Below are 15,482 nucleotides of genomic sequence, written 5' to 3'. Positions count from 1 at the left end.
TGGGTGAGGAAATGCATCCCATGAGTAGGCAAAAATCTAAATGCTTTATATACTGACTAGATTAATAATATTTGTGTGCCGATCATTTTCTCAAGAACAGCTGGGGACCAAGTTTTGTTAAGCTTTCGTACTGCAAGGATGTCAGCATCCTTTCGTGGTGTTCCGATTGGATTCTCTTTGAACATATGCCCTTTCAAGTCAAATTAATCAATCTCTTTATCGCTCCCGCAGCATCTGGAGCCATAATCATTACCCAACTGCTGAGAAAGAAATGAAACCACTAATCGCATAGGGAGTAGGGCTTACCGTTCAGAGCAGGAAAGTTTTTATTAAGTTCTAATTTGAAAAGTGATTTTTCATGACCAGTCTTCCAAAGCACACTGCACAAAAGGAGACTCTGCTTCAGCTAGCATTCTGCTAGTTATTTCCCAGTGTACATATTCAGAACCACCCTAATTAGAGTGTTTTTAATCATACTTCTAGAAAAACCCACACATTTTAACACAATAATCCTAAATGACAACCCAGCTGAAAACAAGCACTTCTGCACCTCAGTGATTTCAATAGGAGAGAATTCAACCTGTGCTTAAGTCCGCTCCCACTGAAATAAATGAGATGTAAGATTGGTTAACTTTGGCTGGATTCTAGCATGCTGAGGTTGCATGCTACTGCAGCATGCCACAGCAGAGAGTTTTTTGTGGCAAAATGAATTTCAAATCTTGACATGGGGCACAGCTCAACATACAGAGAATACCCCATGTTTTCATTATATTCTTTGTATCTTACTGTCTGCTCTGACCGCATTCAGAAATATTCACATATGTGAATAAAATAATTCAAATTGGTAAATTACAACATTCCCAAGTAAGACAGGATGCCAGTTTCAATGGTGCAGCTGACCCCATATCCCTATCAAAGGTCATCACCTTTGGATTGTTTTGAACTCTGACCAGCTATAGGCATTAGGTTAGATCCTAACTTGCATGAGCAGAACATGCAGGAAGTCATCCCCACCCCTCATCTCCACTGCAGTCTTCTGAATAACCATTCCAGAGGAATCCTCAAGAATGGAGTATGAGGGGACTGCGTAGGCTGCAAAGGGTGAGGAGAATCCTCAGAAAACCAGATAGAGACAGCTTCCAGGAGTAGAGCTATAATTTCTATAGCCACAGCAACTTCCCCACCTCAGCCTGCAATCAAAGCTGAGTCCATGGTGAACTGAGAAACCAGGTGGATGCAGCTGAGAAAGACTAATTCCTCTGAGATCATCCAGATCACAGTGTTGCAAGCCAAGACAGAAGCTTTATTCAGGAGCAAGTCCTGTGTGACCATTGGTTATCAATGGTAGCAAGAAACAATAGCCCAAGGCTTGACAGCTTCTTAACAGATCCTCCCCGGTTGGCTTGGATGGGAGAGAGACTAGAAAAATTCTCTTAAATAGTCTTAATTCTCTAAACCACTCCAGCTGTCTCTTTGAACTCTCAACTGGCCCATTAACAAACTCTTTGCTCCCCCAACATCATTTCCTCCAAACACAACCAACAAATCCCCCAAGGCTGAAAACACCAAAGATAAAAGCTTAATTAAAAACAGAATCTTCTGAAAGGCAGTGGCATTTTTATATGTATCAGAAACAAAAAGCAACCCAGTGAAATACCTTATTCCAAATGTGGAAAAACAGTTAAGTTCCTGAGGTAATTTTTTTACAAATCTTAGTCAAATGTGTAAATAAAGGTGTTTCTTTGGGACCAGCCCCACCCTGAAGACTCCATTATGTGTAGTGTCGTGGAAGAGGCAGGCAAAAGATGCCACACAGCACAGCAAGCGGCATGGATGGCCTCCAATCAAGCTGTGGTGGGCCGGGCAGCCACTGGCAAGCTGCAGAACAGGCAGAACGCTGTGTCACCAGCGCCATCTGATAACAGGTAGACACCAATGATGTCAGAGGCAGCCAGCACCAGGGCAGGTGGGAACAGCAGCCAGCACCAGGGCAGGTGGGAACAGTTGTGGCTGGAGGAGATGGAGAAACTGAGAGAAGAGTAGGGCTGGGGTAGGAAAGAGAGCCTCTGCCTTTATAGCAAACTAATAAAGGCATGAGTGAAGGAAGGGGAGGGTCATGGACAGGAAGAGGTGGATAACTGCCATTGATAAACTGGATTCAGTGATTAATCTGGCTGGTGCAAGGAACCTGTATTCTCCAGTGAGAGAGCCGACAGTGAGTACAGTTCAAGACCCATAAGGGTGAAGTAATCCTTCTGGGCACCCCCATATCCAAGAGGGGCTCATCCCAGACTGCTCTCCCAGCTTGGATAGGGAGGAAATGAACAGTTATTTTGGGCAAGAAATAGAGATGGTCCTCTGTGGGCAACCTGCAAAGGGCAAATATGGTGTTACTGTAGGCAAGAGTAGCCCCAAATTTGGTGGGGAGGCTTACTCTCCCTGTTATAGTTCTTTGAGACTTAAGTATTTCTCTGTACTCATGTGGGACAGAGCATCCAAAAGGGAACAAAAAGGTCAGCAAATGATTGGTCTGGGATTAGATATTCCATCTCCTATCACTGGCCCTTAAATGGTGTTTAGTAGAGTTAGAAAAGGCAGAATAGATCAAGACAGGAGTATATAACACCCACCACAGACTTGCTAGAAAAGAGAAAGGCAGGAAGGTAGTTGGAGAACATCCTTTCATAGACTCTGAGTGAAGGCAGAATTTAGGAATATTGATGTGCTGAAGCCCTGAAAGAAGAAGCTGAAGAAAAAGGAGTTGTGGGAAGAGACACCCTTCAGCAAACAGAGAACACTTCGATGAGAGATCTTGGGAGATCAGGATTAAAAAGAAGTGGTGTCTTCAAGGAGCAAAGACTGCCCCTCCCCCGGCCTTGTTGCAGGAGGGAGGGCGATTTGTTCCAGCCCAGCAACAGGCCAAGGGGATGCTGATTGGTTCTCGGGATGGGTGGGCGGGGCTTGATGGCCGTTTTCGGCGTCTTCCTGCCCAAAGTCCCAGTTCAGCCCGAGACTTTCCCACCCTCCCTTCCCTGTAGCAGAGCGGGCCTAGAGGGTGGTTGCCCTTTTGGGGGCCGAGTAGGAATTTTTTGCTCCCAACAGATTGGCATTGGTTGGGTTTTTTTCGCCTACTCCATTCTGTTCCATTAGTGGAAGTTGTTATTTAGTTAGGTCATGGCTGGAAGGGACAGTGCGGGTTTAGTTGGAAAATAGTGGGTTTAACATCGGTGAGCACCCTTGGATGGCTGAATGGGTGATTGGTCAATCGCTCCCTTGTGGCTTGGGGCTCAGGGATGACGATTTGCCATGAACCGGCTTCAGGACTTTGCAGATCCTTGGGCTGCGCAGTCCGGGGTGTGCAAACGCCTAAAAGGTTCCAGGCCCTCGCTTGGGGGTTGGTAGAAAGGAGATGGATCAGGCCAGCGCCTGATGCTCTCCTGAGCCAGGGTGTGTCGCCCAAGCAAGGTGCAGGGGAGGACCGGGGTGTCCGAACCTGGCCATTGCTAGGTCCCGCACTGTCTTGGGGTGGGCGAACATCCCTACCCAGTTCGCTTGCTCAGTGTTGATTAAGTTAATAAAGTTATGACCAGTTTCACCCAACAAATTGTGTCGGTGTCTTCTTGGGCTGGGGTCTGGGGACAATCAGCAGCTTCTTGAATCCTGGGCTTTCACTGTGGGGTCCTTACCAACACAAAAGCTTTGTGTCAAGATATAACTAAGCTCTGTGAGCGTTAACTGCAGGAGTTTTTGTTTGTTTTTTACTCTAAAGAAATTGGATATGTATGTTAAGTAGAGAAGTGCCCTAACTGGGGTTATTGCTGAATCTCTTTGTTACTCCATTTATTAAACTGGATCTTACCTAAAGCAATTTTCTTTTTTCTATTTAATAAGGAAAAAATTTATATATACTTGAGAGTATCATGTTCACCATCTTCATTTATGTACCACTTTTCAACAAAAGGTTCTCAATGTGGTTTCTAGAGCATGAAGAATGAGAAAATTGTTCCATTTCCCAAAAGGGGTTCAAAATCTAAAACAAACCATGAGGGGAAACATCAGCAACAGCAAATAATGAGAGTCTATGCTGGGCAGAACAGGAGCAGCTGCTGTCCCATATTTCCTGCTAAATATCAGAGTGCTGCCACTTTAAAAGATACCTCATTTTCTAATTAGCAGGGAGATATTAGCAGACGTGTACCACAGCATTATGTGGGAGGAGCAACAGAAAACAACTATTGAGGAGTTCAGCCAGTGGCTTTTCCCACAACTGAGCAGGTATGGAGAGAGAGCATGAGCTTTTCCCTCACAGAGACAGTGCTGTGGAGTTCACCAAAAGGAGAGATGGGAGCTACATTACTCTCTGAGACATTATTCTGGAAGCCAAAAAGTACTTGGGGTGGGTGAGTGAGCAGCAACAAAAAAATCACTTCTCCATACATGTGTGTGGCTGAGCAAACTTTTGGCTAAGCTCTGTGATGGTGCAGCTCTCCTAATGCTGTGGAACATGATGGCCATTGTATTTAATACATAGTAATTATATTTTGACCTATTTTTAAAGAAATTAGTCTTACACCTAGAAATTAGTCTGTCTTACACCTAGAGCAGGTATGCTGGCCTTGGGCCGAAATAAACAAATACATACATACACCTAGAGCAGGTGTAAAGACTAGGTGTAAAGAAAAGAAAAGGGCTGATCTAAAGGGAAAAGGGTAATTATTGGCACTAGGAAAATATGGGACAGAGTAAGCTAGAGTTAAGAACTGCCACAATATTTACATCTTTCAATTCTAACCCTAAGATCTCACATATCTATGACTCCAAAAACACTTGTTAAAAATCAGTTTGGCCTGTAAACTGATATTGTGATTTGAGCATACACATCCACAAAATGAAAAGATCATTTGCTTTCAATGACATTTCAAGACTGCTCAAAACTTCTGAGATATTTCTTAGAATCAATGAAGCATATCTGCAAAGGTCAAAATATCTACAAAGGATAAAGTGCATAAGGAAGGGTTAACATTTCGTGAACAATCTGTACAGTTCCTAACACTTACACAATGCAAATGTAATTGTTAACTTGATAGACTTCACTAATTCTTAGGAAAGTTTCTATTCTTTTTCTAAAACAAATCAGAAAATGTGTATGGACACCTGGTTATCTCATACTGTGCCTTTCTTGTACAAACACAGATCCTTTTTTTCAGATCTGAAATACAAGTAACATTCAGGGGTGTTTTGTTTTGTTTTTAAAGAAAAGGAAATCAATACATTAAATTAAAAGTTACAAAAATCTTTTTGCCAATTCAATCAACCAGAACTAGTTTAATGGTGCAAACTAGATTAGACTATATTTTATGTAAACTAATTTGCCAGTCTCAAAGTGCTGAATCTTCTTTGCAATGTGCTGGCAATGCTTCCATTCAGCTCAGATACAAAGTCAAGATAAATATATTTACTTATGGTTGCACACAGGTTGATGTGCTTAGTAACTTAGAAAGCAAGAAAGAGAGAGAAAGTAAAGCCATATAACTGCATTTTCCAAAGGAATGGATAATCTGCTGGTGACTTTACTGTGACAAAATGGAGAATGAAAATCGGGGATTTTCTTTAAGCTCAAAAATGTAACAGAATATTTATCCATGTAGTTGAGGATGAACTTAGAGAACAGCAACAAGGCTCAATTGTTTTAATTATTAAAAAGCCAAACAACATGCCCTAAAACAGTAAAATACGTTCTTTTTTCTGCACAAGAAGAATCTCCCCCTGCACCCCAGGTAAATGTTCTTTATGACAAGAAGGAACTGACCCTTCGTGTCATAAAGCAAGAGATGGCAAAAATTGCCAAGGTATTTGAAAAAGTAGTTGCAAAAATAGAAACACATGACAATACTGAATAAGCAAGTTTTCTAATAAGAGTTTTAAGAGGAAAATGCTATACTATACAAAGTTGGGTTTGCCCCCAACTTGGTTTGGGGTTGGTCATCCAGAGGTCAGTGTTGAGAGCACCTTGTTCCTGAGTAGCCCATTTATTTAGTGTAGTAGCAATACTGTAGAGCTCCAGTTTTTCAGTGCTGATACTGCCAGTATTTCCAAATCTGGGAGTTGTGTTTATTTTAGGAACAGACATTCTAACAGAGCATCCATGCTTCAAGCAGCAGCAGTAAGAGCCTTAAGGGGCATATTTCCACTTCTACAGAGTGCTCCTGGGGCTCCAAAATGCTAGCACTCTTGTGCAGAATGCACTCATAATTCAGAATGCAATGGAGCAGCCGTGGGCTCACACTGCTTGAAGTGTGGACACTTTGTTAGTCCAAATGTCAGCCAATGTTGGTTTGGGTAGAGAGATGTTTCTGGAGGAGCAAAGAATGAGTTTGTGGGGTGGCAGTTTGTGGGGTGCCCTTCCTGTGCACTTTATCCTTTTCCTCTTTCTGGATCTTCTCCCAATCCTTCAACTCATGGGAGTTCTGGGTTCTTGCCTCAAGGCTGAAGGAGCTATTATTGCAGGTCAACAAATGCAAAAGTATCTTTCATCCAGGATCTTATCCTGAATGCTCTCTTGTGTAACAGAGACCTAGCAGGATGGGCTTGGAAGGGTCAGTCTGCAGCATTCCCACTTTGGACACCAGGGGTGCTAGTTGCAGTCATCCATCCAGATGCCCAGCTAGGCAACTGCAGAATTGTGAATTTAAAGCAGTATATACGTCATATATATTCTATACAGAAAGGCTGTTTTAGGGACTACTCCATGGAGGTAATGGCAACAAAGAGATATTCTTTTCTCCACCTTTGTTGCAACTGTGTAGTTTGGCAGCAAATCTGTTTCATGTAGCTAAATGTTTATGCTATACTGCCCCCGATTAATAGGCGAGAAACTCTCAACAGCCCGCTGTGACCAATTTGCATGACACTTTGCAGATAAAGTGTTCACATTTGTTCCAGTTTATACACCAGGGTTATTGCAGTGTCTAGCAACTTGCCTTGGGCACTATTGGATCAGAATGCAATGGATTCGTTTGATGGTGTAGCCTGAGGAAGTACGCAAGATCTTAGGCAGATCGAGAGCAACAGCTTATACTCTTGACCCTTGGGCTTCCTGGTTAATGAAAGCTACTAAGGGAGATATGGTCAGCTGATTGGAGGAAATCATCAATTCTTCATTAAGTGAGGGCAAAATGTCATCAGGCCTCAAGGAGGCAATGGTAAGGCCTCTTAAAAAGCACCAGCACTTGTTCCCTCTGACCTAAATAATAACATACCAGTTTCAAATTTCCCATTTGGGGGCAAGGTGGTAGAGTGTGTGGTAGCTTCTTTTTCATACACAGACAGAGCTTAGCACAACACTTCATACACCTGGTGAAGTGGACTTTAATCCATGAAAGCTTATGCTGAAAGAACAGTGTTAGTCTTTTATAGTGCCACAATATCCTTTGTTGGTTTTGCTGCAACAAAACTAGCACAACTACCACTCTGGACCTCAGTAAATAAGAATACATTCAAACCTACCTGTCTTCCAGACAAAAGGATGGGATTTTCTGCCTTCCAAATCAGATGTGTGTAATAACAACAGTGCAAGCACAACCAAGCATCTCTGTGTATTCTGCCATGCCCAGTGAGCGCAAAGCCAGCTATCCCTTAGAAACATACTTCATGAAGTTCAGTCCAGTTCACTTCACTATTCCTGAAATGAAAAACAAAAAACAGGTGAGTGTGTTTAAAAAGTGTCTTCACCTGTTTTTAATGCACCATTTGTATCCATTTTACAAATACTCTTATCTTTAAATCAAGCCTCAGGTAAGAGTTGCAAGAACACCATGAAAGGAACATAGAAAGCTGCCATATACTGAGTCAGACCATTGGTGGTCCATCTAGCTCAGTATTGTCTACACCAGGGATTCTCAATGTTGAGTCCCCAGATGTTATTGGACTTCAACTCCCATAATCCTCAACCACAGGCCACTGGGGCTGCTGGAGACCCAACATTGAGAATCCCTGGTCTACACAGACTGGCAGCGACTTCTCCAAGGTTGCAGACAGGAATCTCTCGCAATCCTATCTTGGAGAAGTCACGGAAGCAACTTGGAACTTTCTGCTCTTCCCAGAACGGCTCCCAGAGTGGCACCATCCCATGAGGGGTGTATCTTACAGCGCTCACACTTCTAGTCTCCCATTCATATGCAAGCAGGGCAGACCTTGCTTAGCTAAGGGGACAAGTCATGCTTGCTACCACAAGACCAGCTCTCCTCCCTTAAGACCAGGGAAAGGTTGCCTTCCAATTCTGGTACCTCTTTCAGCATCTTCCAGATCAAGGGTTCTAAGTCAAAACATGTAGTTGGCCACCCAGCGGGAGGGAAATGGAACTTTTGACATAATCAAATACTAACATTTATAAAAAGAGAATACATACCAACAACTTTCAAGACACTTTAAATAGTTGAAGCAGACTTGTTAGGATCTAAAATACCCACATAATATGTGCCAATAGAAAGGTAGTTCTCCTAGCAAGAACAAATTTATAAACTACAAATTTGAAGATGTGCTATATTAAATGAACTTCTCCCGATAGTTAGGCATTTATCTCAGTTTTAATGTTTATATTTGCTACTTGTTATTTCCCTCATGTTATTTTTTATGAAGCCTAGTATCTGGAAATAGGATAAACTAAGTACAGTGAAATAGTTTCTTTTCACAAAGGTGAGCAGCATCATTATGGTATTTTTCTTGAAAAGTTATCAGTTATTAAAAGTTTTGGTTCCAAACTATTGCATTCCCAACTTGGTAAAGTGAACTATTATTACTATACATAATACATAGTGTGTGGTTCTTGATAAGAGAAAGATAAACCTGAAAATACAGTACAAAGTAGATATACAATAAAAAAAGTGTTTAAAAACTGCAGCTTTATTTAAATTACTCTGAAACGGTCCATCATGATACACTCATTCAATTATATTTATCAGATACAGACTACCCAAAATAGAAAGTAATGACATTTTTTATCTAACTTCATTATGTAGTTCAGCCACATAGTAAACGGCAGTCATTTAAAAGCTATACAGGCCTTGCTGGGAGAGACTAGGGGTATGCAAGCCATCTGTTTGGCCAACTCAGTTCGAATCTGGGCCAGATTCAAACCGGCCCAGCTCGGCTCTGGGCTTGGCCAAGCCAGTTCATGGGACAGCTCGGATATGCTTGTAAATGGAAATCCTTGTGGATTAATGGTAAAAGTAGCATGGGAGTAGCTAAAGAAAGCAGCCTCCGTCAACCTCTGTACCTTAGAGGGGGTGATGAAAGAGTGGCGGCAGCACGGGCTCCTCCAAGCCCCCTGCCAGCTTCCCAAATGACAGCCCAGACCAGCTGCAGCCCAGTTCAGGCTTCTGTGTATGCTGTGTCCGTGTGTATGCAGAGTCAGGAGCCTAGAACACCCAACTCATAGAGGATTCTCCCAATGCACCAAGCTCATCATACACTTGGAGTCTGGGACTCATTTTTCCAGCTTCCAGTGTGCCACATGGCGGCACCCATTGTGTGGGCACGTGAACTGCATGGCTCGGTTACTCCATGGATCATCTGGGGGAAAGGTAGGCCCAACCCTGCCTCCCCCACCTGCCCATCCTCCCCACCGCTGCTACAGTCATGTGCACGACCTCTCTATCTTCTAGGTGTTAGCTATCACTCCTAGTTTTGTATCAACTGCATAAGCATCCTATTCATCTATAAAAATATGGTACAGTACAGAGTCCAGGCCAGAGCCCTGTGCACTCAGTACCTTGCTCCATATTGAAATGTAGCCATTGTTCAACCAGCTGTGCATCCAACTAAAATCTAGCCTGCAATTTTCCATCTTGTCAACAAGGTTATCATGGGTGATTCTGTCATATACATTGCTAAAATCAAATCAGATCAAGAATCACTGGTCCACATGTTCTACATCCATTGGAGAGCTCGCGGAAATCTGTTTCTGTGCTGTGCAGTTCTCAAGGATGTATTTCTGCAAGTGAAAATAACTTTTGGAGGGAGGGGCAAGAAGGGAAAACCATTTCTCTCTCTCCCTCCACTTACACTCAGCTATGGAATACGCATTTGTCGAAGCTATGCTATGCTTCTTCCACTCTCCTATAGCTGCAGAACATGTGGACCATTATGACCACAACGTTCTCATAATCTCCTGTTAACTCTGTCAAATTAGTAACGGAGGGAGGGAGGGACAGGCGGACGGCTGGCATGACTTATTCTTGACAAACCCATGCTGGCTCTTAGTAATTTTCTAGGTGCCCACAGACTGACTGCTTAATTATGTCTGTTATGTTAATGATAACAAACCAGTCTTATTTTCCCAGATAAGCTGACCATTCTTTAGTTTCCCAGATTCAACTTTCTGAAGATAGGGACAAGATTTGTTATCTCCAGTCTTCCAGCACCTTTCTTGTTTTCTAGACATTATCAAAGATTACAGAGAGCAACTTAAGATGACCTCTGCCAGTTTCTGGCAGAGTTACATCCCAGGGATGTAAGGAGTTGCTAGGCTGCCCTTAATTAGACAGCAGCTACATTGTGGGAACCAAGACCAAGGAAATGTAGGCTTCCAAGTCCTTAAAGACCTGCAATCCACAACAAATTACAATTCTTAGATGATTGCTATCCACAGTTCTGCTGGACATTCTCACTGAAGCATCCCAAGTACCATGATTCTCAAACAGAGACCACCACTAGTTATGACATCAAGACCTACCATTAACTGGGTCAAAAACAATAAACAATATTCTCTTCTACTAAAAAGGTACTTGAGCAAAGAGGCACCTTTTAAATTGGCGATTCTCTTCTATTTAACGGGGGCGGGGGGGGCAACTGACATAGTTCAACCTCGCCACAGTATCCCTTCAGTGGTTGCGTCTGGTGTGCATCTTATGTTTCTTTTTAGACTGTGAGCCCTTTTGTGACAGGGAACCATATTATTTATATTAATGTGTCGAAATGTGTCAAAATGTTTTCAACACATATTAATGTGTTGGAAAGTACTATTATACAAATATTCATAAAAATAAATGCATAATGCAGTCATAACTAAAAAGCCCACCACCTATATCACATGACAATATCACATCATACATCAATGATCATGGCTTGATAGTAAAACTGGATGAAGCTAGTACAACTGGAGCCTACCATGCATGGTAGTGTGATGCAATGAAGTCAGTACCATGTGCTCTAGCACCACCGCAACTTGGCTCAAAAACAGAACCAAAAACTCTCATTTCATTAATACTCTATTCAAAAGAGTGAAAAAAATGAAGGCCAGATTTTTAAAAACTTGGAAGCTCAGAAAGAAAGAAAGAAAGAAAGAAAGAAAGAAAGAAAGAAAGAAAGAAAGAAAGAAAGAAAGAAAATAAATGACTGTAAACAGAACAATACACCAAGTTGCTCCATCTCAATGGTGGAAGTAAATTTATTTATTTATTTATACGTTTATTTTTTTACATTTGTAAATGAAACCAACAAACACATTTCTTCAAAACACAATATTCAGAGAAAAGGCTGTAAAGCTAGATTTGCATGGCAAGCCTCATCCAAAACATCCATCCCATCTTCTCCAGTACCACAGTGATAACTCTCCCATTATGGGGACGAGCACTGGTCTGGTAGTAACAAGCATAAATTTTCCCCTTTGCTAAGCAGGGTCTGCCTTGGTTTGCATTTGTGAGCGCTGTCAAATATTCCCATAAGGGAAAGGGCCATAGCTCAGTGGAAGAGCATCTGCTTGCATACAGAAGTACCCAGGTTCCCTCCCTGGCATCTCCAGGCAGGCTGGGAGAGACTCTTGCCTGAACCTTGGAGAGCTGCTGGCAGTCACTGTAGACCAGGCTTCCCCAACCTGTGGCCATCCAGATGTTGCTGAACTACAACTCCCAGCATCCCTAGCCACAATTTATTGTGTCTGGGTATGCTGGGAATTGTAGTTCAGCAACATCTGGAGAGCCACAGGTTGGGGAAGCCTGCTGTAGACAATACTGAGCTAGATGGACCAATGGTCTGACCAATGGACCAATGGTCTATCAAGCAGCTTCCTATGTTCCTATGTACCTGCTGAGAAAGGTAAAGGCAAAAGATCTTAGAGCAGTGTTTATACTGATCAAGGATATCTTGGTTTTCAAAAGAAGAGGGACTGAACAAGAACAGTTTGGGCTAATTATGAGCTATTCCTCATTATATTTCTTTTAAGTCTCCCTCCCATGCACCCTTTTTCCAAAAGCACGTCATTATGTGAAACATTTCCCTTCGCCAATTATTCTCATAATTGTGAAAGAGAATAATTGGGCCTTATAACTGTGCCTTCTCCAATTATTCTCATAATTATTCTCAGAGAGAAGAGGGATTTGGGATTTATTGGCCCAAACCCACTAAGTTACAATGGCATATATGCAATATCATCTATTTAGATTTCTTTCCTATCCTAATCCAAGGTGGAGGGAAAATTGCAATACGCATCTAATTTTAACTCTGCAGAGTATGTTACATTGCAGTGTAAAAACCTGCCTAAGGCTAGGCAGTTTCAAGGAGGGTGTGTGTATGTGAGAGAGGAAGAAAGAATCAGGATGATATACACATATACACTCACATATATTAACAGTGCACAAAATTAAGACGATGTAGTGAAAGTCTGTATTTATTCCAGAATTCACCTCTCCTTTCAAATGTATGAGACCTGAGCAATTTCATACATTAAGAGAATATATTTACCCACAGATTCTAAGCCTTTAACACAGCAATTAGAACCATTAGAAAGTTTCATATTTTGTCTCCCCTCCCACTTCTGATACTTACATGCCATAAAACTAGACTCAGTCTAACTAGATTCCAGTCATGCTGAAATGATGGCTTCCAAGGTCAGCTTTGAAACATGCAAGAATAATCAGCAGGTTTGGATGGATGTAATAACCTGCACACCATCCAAAGGCCAGTTTTGCATCAAGGGTTGATCCTGTACAGTGTGCCACAACATGAGCCCCATCGCCTGTTAAGATGGTCTGGAGAGGTTAGTCTGTGATTTCCACCCACTCGTCTGGCAGCTACTAGAGAACGGACCTTCTCCGTTACTGCCCCTGGGCTTTGGAATGCACTCCCAGTTGAAATAAGAGCCTCCCCATCGCTGGCAAATTTTATAAAGGCACTGAACACATATTTATTCACCCAGGCTTTTAATTAGATTTATAGTTTTAATACTTTTAATGTTGGGTTTTAACTGATTTTAATGTTAATGATTTTAATTGTTGAATTGATTTTAATAGTAAACCGCCCAGAGATGCAAGTTTGGGGTGGTATAGAAATATGTTAAAAAAACAAACAAAGCTTTCCCACTTATATGGGTGCCAAGAAAAAAATCTCAGGTAGATGGAAGAAATTCTTTGTTCAGGATCATTCACCAATTTTCTGAAAGTGAAAATGACAATGTACACTGTTTAAGAAGATGTTAAAAAGTGCATCAGCCTGGAAAAAAGAAAGCAGATTTCTATAAAATTAAGGCAAAAGTCCCAAGAACTGTGAGAACACTAATGTAGAGTAGCAACTTTGCTTACACTCACCACTTTTTTTGTTTCAAGGGCTAGATTAGAACCTTCCATGCTTGAATGGTACAGAATGGACCCCTCAGCCTCTAAACTTTAAAAACCATTAATTAAAAATAAAAATAGACTACAATTATGAGAGAATGTGGCTGTTTGTTGGCCACACCTCTACTCCAGGACTGGAATAAAAATAACTAAAGCACTGTTCAAAAGCTGGCTAGGATCAAGGAATGGATTAAGCAAAAATACCACACTAACTAAGGTGAAATATCAATGCAAATCAAGTTTCCTCCTGTCTAGAACTCTATTAGAAATGCTCACTGGGACACTGTCCACTGTTGCTTTTTGTCTTTCCCTATTTATCTGTTTGACAGGAGAAATATAGAAATGCCTTTTTAAAAGAAGTGCTCACTTATGTGCTCTGCTTTGCTTTTAGTCATTGTTTTTGTCTCTTTTCCCTTTAATAGATAGTTTTGAAAAATCAAAACCCTTGTTTCTACATGGCCAGGAGAGCTGTTCTTGTCCCCTTAGCTAAGCAGGGTCTGACCTGGTTGCATATTAATGGGAGACTTGATGTGTGAGCACTCTAAGATATTTCCCTCAGGGGATGGAGCCGCTCTGGGAAGAACAGAAGGTTCCAAGTTCCCTCCATGGCATCTCCAAGATAGGGCTGAGAGAAATTCCTGCCTGCAACCCTGGAGAAGCTGCTGCCAGTCTGGGTAGACAATACTGAGCTAGATGGACCGATGGCCTGACTCAGTATATGGCAGCTTCCTATATTCCTATGAAAGGAGTCAAATAGATTGTCACCAGTGACAGAGTGGGAATTATCCAATAGATGCCCCATGATATTTATGCAGCCATACTTCAAAGAGTACTCTCAACTGCAATGGAAACATTCACTCAAGGAAAGTGGCATTTTTCCCAGTAACCAAATATGGCTGTTTATTGATGTGACCATACACCTTTTCTGCATATTAAGTGCTACCTTATGGGAAGATGTCTGGATTCCCTGCAACAACTGAGAAATGGCTGCACACTGTCTGTGTTTATTTAAAAACACCACCACCTGGCTTTGCTGGGTTTAATCAAAATGCATTGCACTGGCATGCAAAAATGCTCTTTGCTTTTACTAAAAAAACTGGCATCATCTAAAAAACTGCTCATCTGCCTGCTAAGTAAGGATCAGGAAAGACTGAAAAACCAACCAGGCTGGCTGCAACCTCTATCATTAGTGCAGAGATTGTATCAAGCCAGGGAAACTAGAAATACAATCTGGCCTGTCTGAGCCAGATTCTCATCTCTCATCAGGCAATGGTAACTACTTCGGCTGCTGTCATTTGCACCACAGTAAACAGCAGAATCAGACACTAAGTTTTCATAACACAATCTGAAACACGGATTGTTCTGTGAATATATGATTTTTAAAATTGCATTGACACCATATGCCAATCCACAGCGCCATGAATAAATTGCATTATGAAGGCCTCCAACATTCACATCAAAAATTAGTTACTGTGTATCTTAGCTTCTGAATGTGTTATTAGGATGGTTGGTGAGAAACAATGTGTGTACATTTTGCATGCTTATATAGTCATTAAGTAGTCAGCGGGTTTGGAGGAAGGGAAGGAAGGAAGGAGAGAGAGACAGAATGAATCCATGGATGATTTAGACATGGTTAGGTCATATACTCTTTAATTTCAAATTTTCCTCCTAGGTATTGATTCACTTGCCTTTTGGGAGAAAAGTCATTGTACAAATGAAAGATTTAAGTAAAGACAAACTAGGTGATATCTTGGCCCTTCTGAAAAAAATAACAGCTCTTCTTATTTTCTCTTGACATCTCTTAACTGCAGTTAACATTCCAGTGCTTCCTGTCTGTTCATCTCTCCTTTTCAGCTAAACTTCGGCATGCCATGC

General features: G+C 41.7%; 1 protein-coding gene across 10 annotated transcripts in view; it reads right to left on the bottom strand.

The window, feature by feature from the left end:
* Window positions 1-15,482, bottom strand: part of THSD7B (thrombospondin type 1 domain containing 7B) — a 690,438-nt gene that overhangs the window by 571,221 nt on the left and 103,735 nt on the right. For all 10 annotated transcript variants that reach the window (XM_053254956.1, XM_053254972.1, XM_053254939.1 and 7 more), the window contains one exon: window positions 7,507-7,681. In XM_053254956.1, coding sequence (XP_053110931.1) covers window positions 7,507-7,645 — 139 coding nt within the window. In that variant the 5' untranslated portion in view covers window positions 7,646-7,681. The remainder of the gene's footprint in view (window positions 1-7,506; window positions 7,682-15,482) is intronic.

The sequence above is a fragment of the Hemicordylus capensis genome, chromosome 1 (assembly GCF_027244095.1).
Source record: "Hemicordylus capensis ecotype Gifberg chromosome 1, rHemCap1.1.pri, whole genome shotgun sequence".
NCBI lineage: Eukaryota > Metazoa > Chordata > Lepidosauria > Squamata > Cordylidae > Hemicordylus > Hemicordylus capensis.
This window is presented reverse-complemented; position numbering and strand designations above follow the sequence as displayed.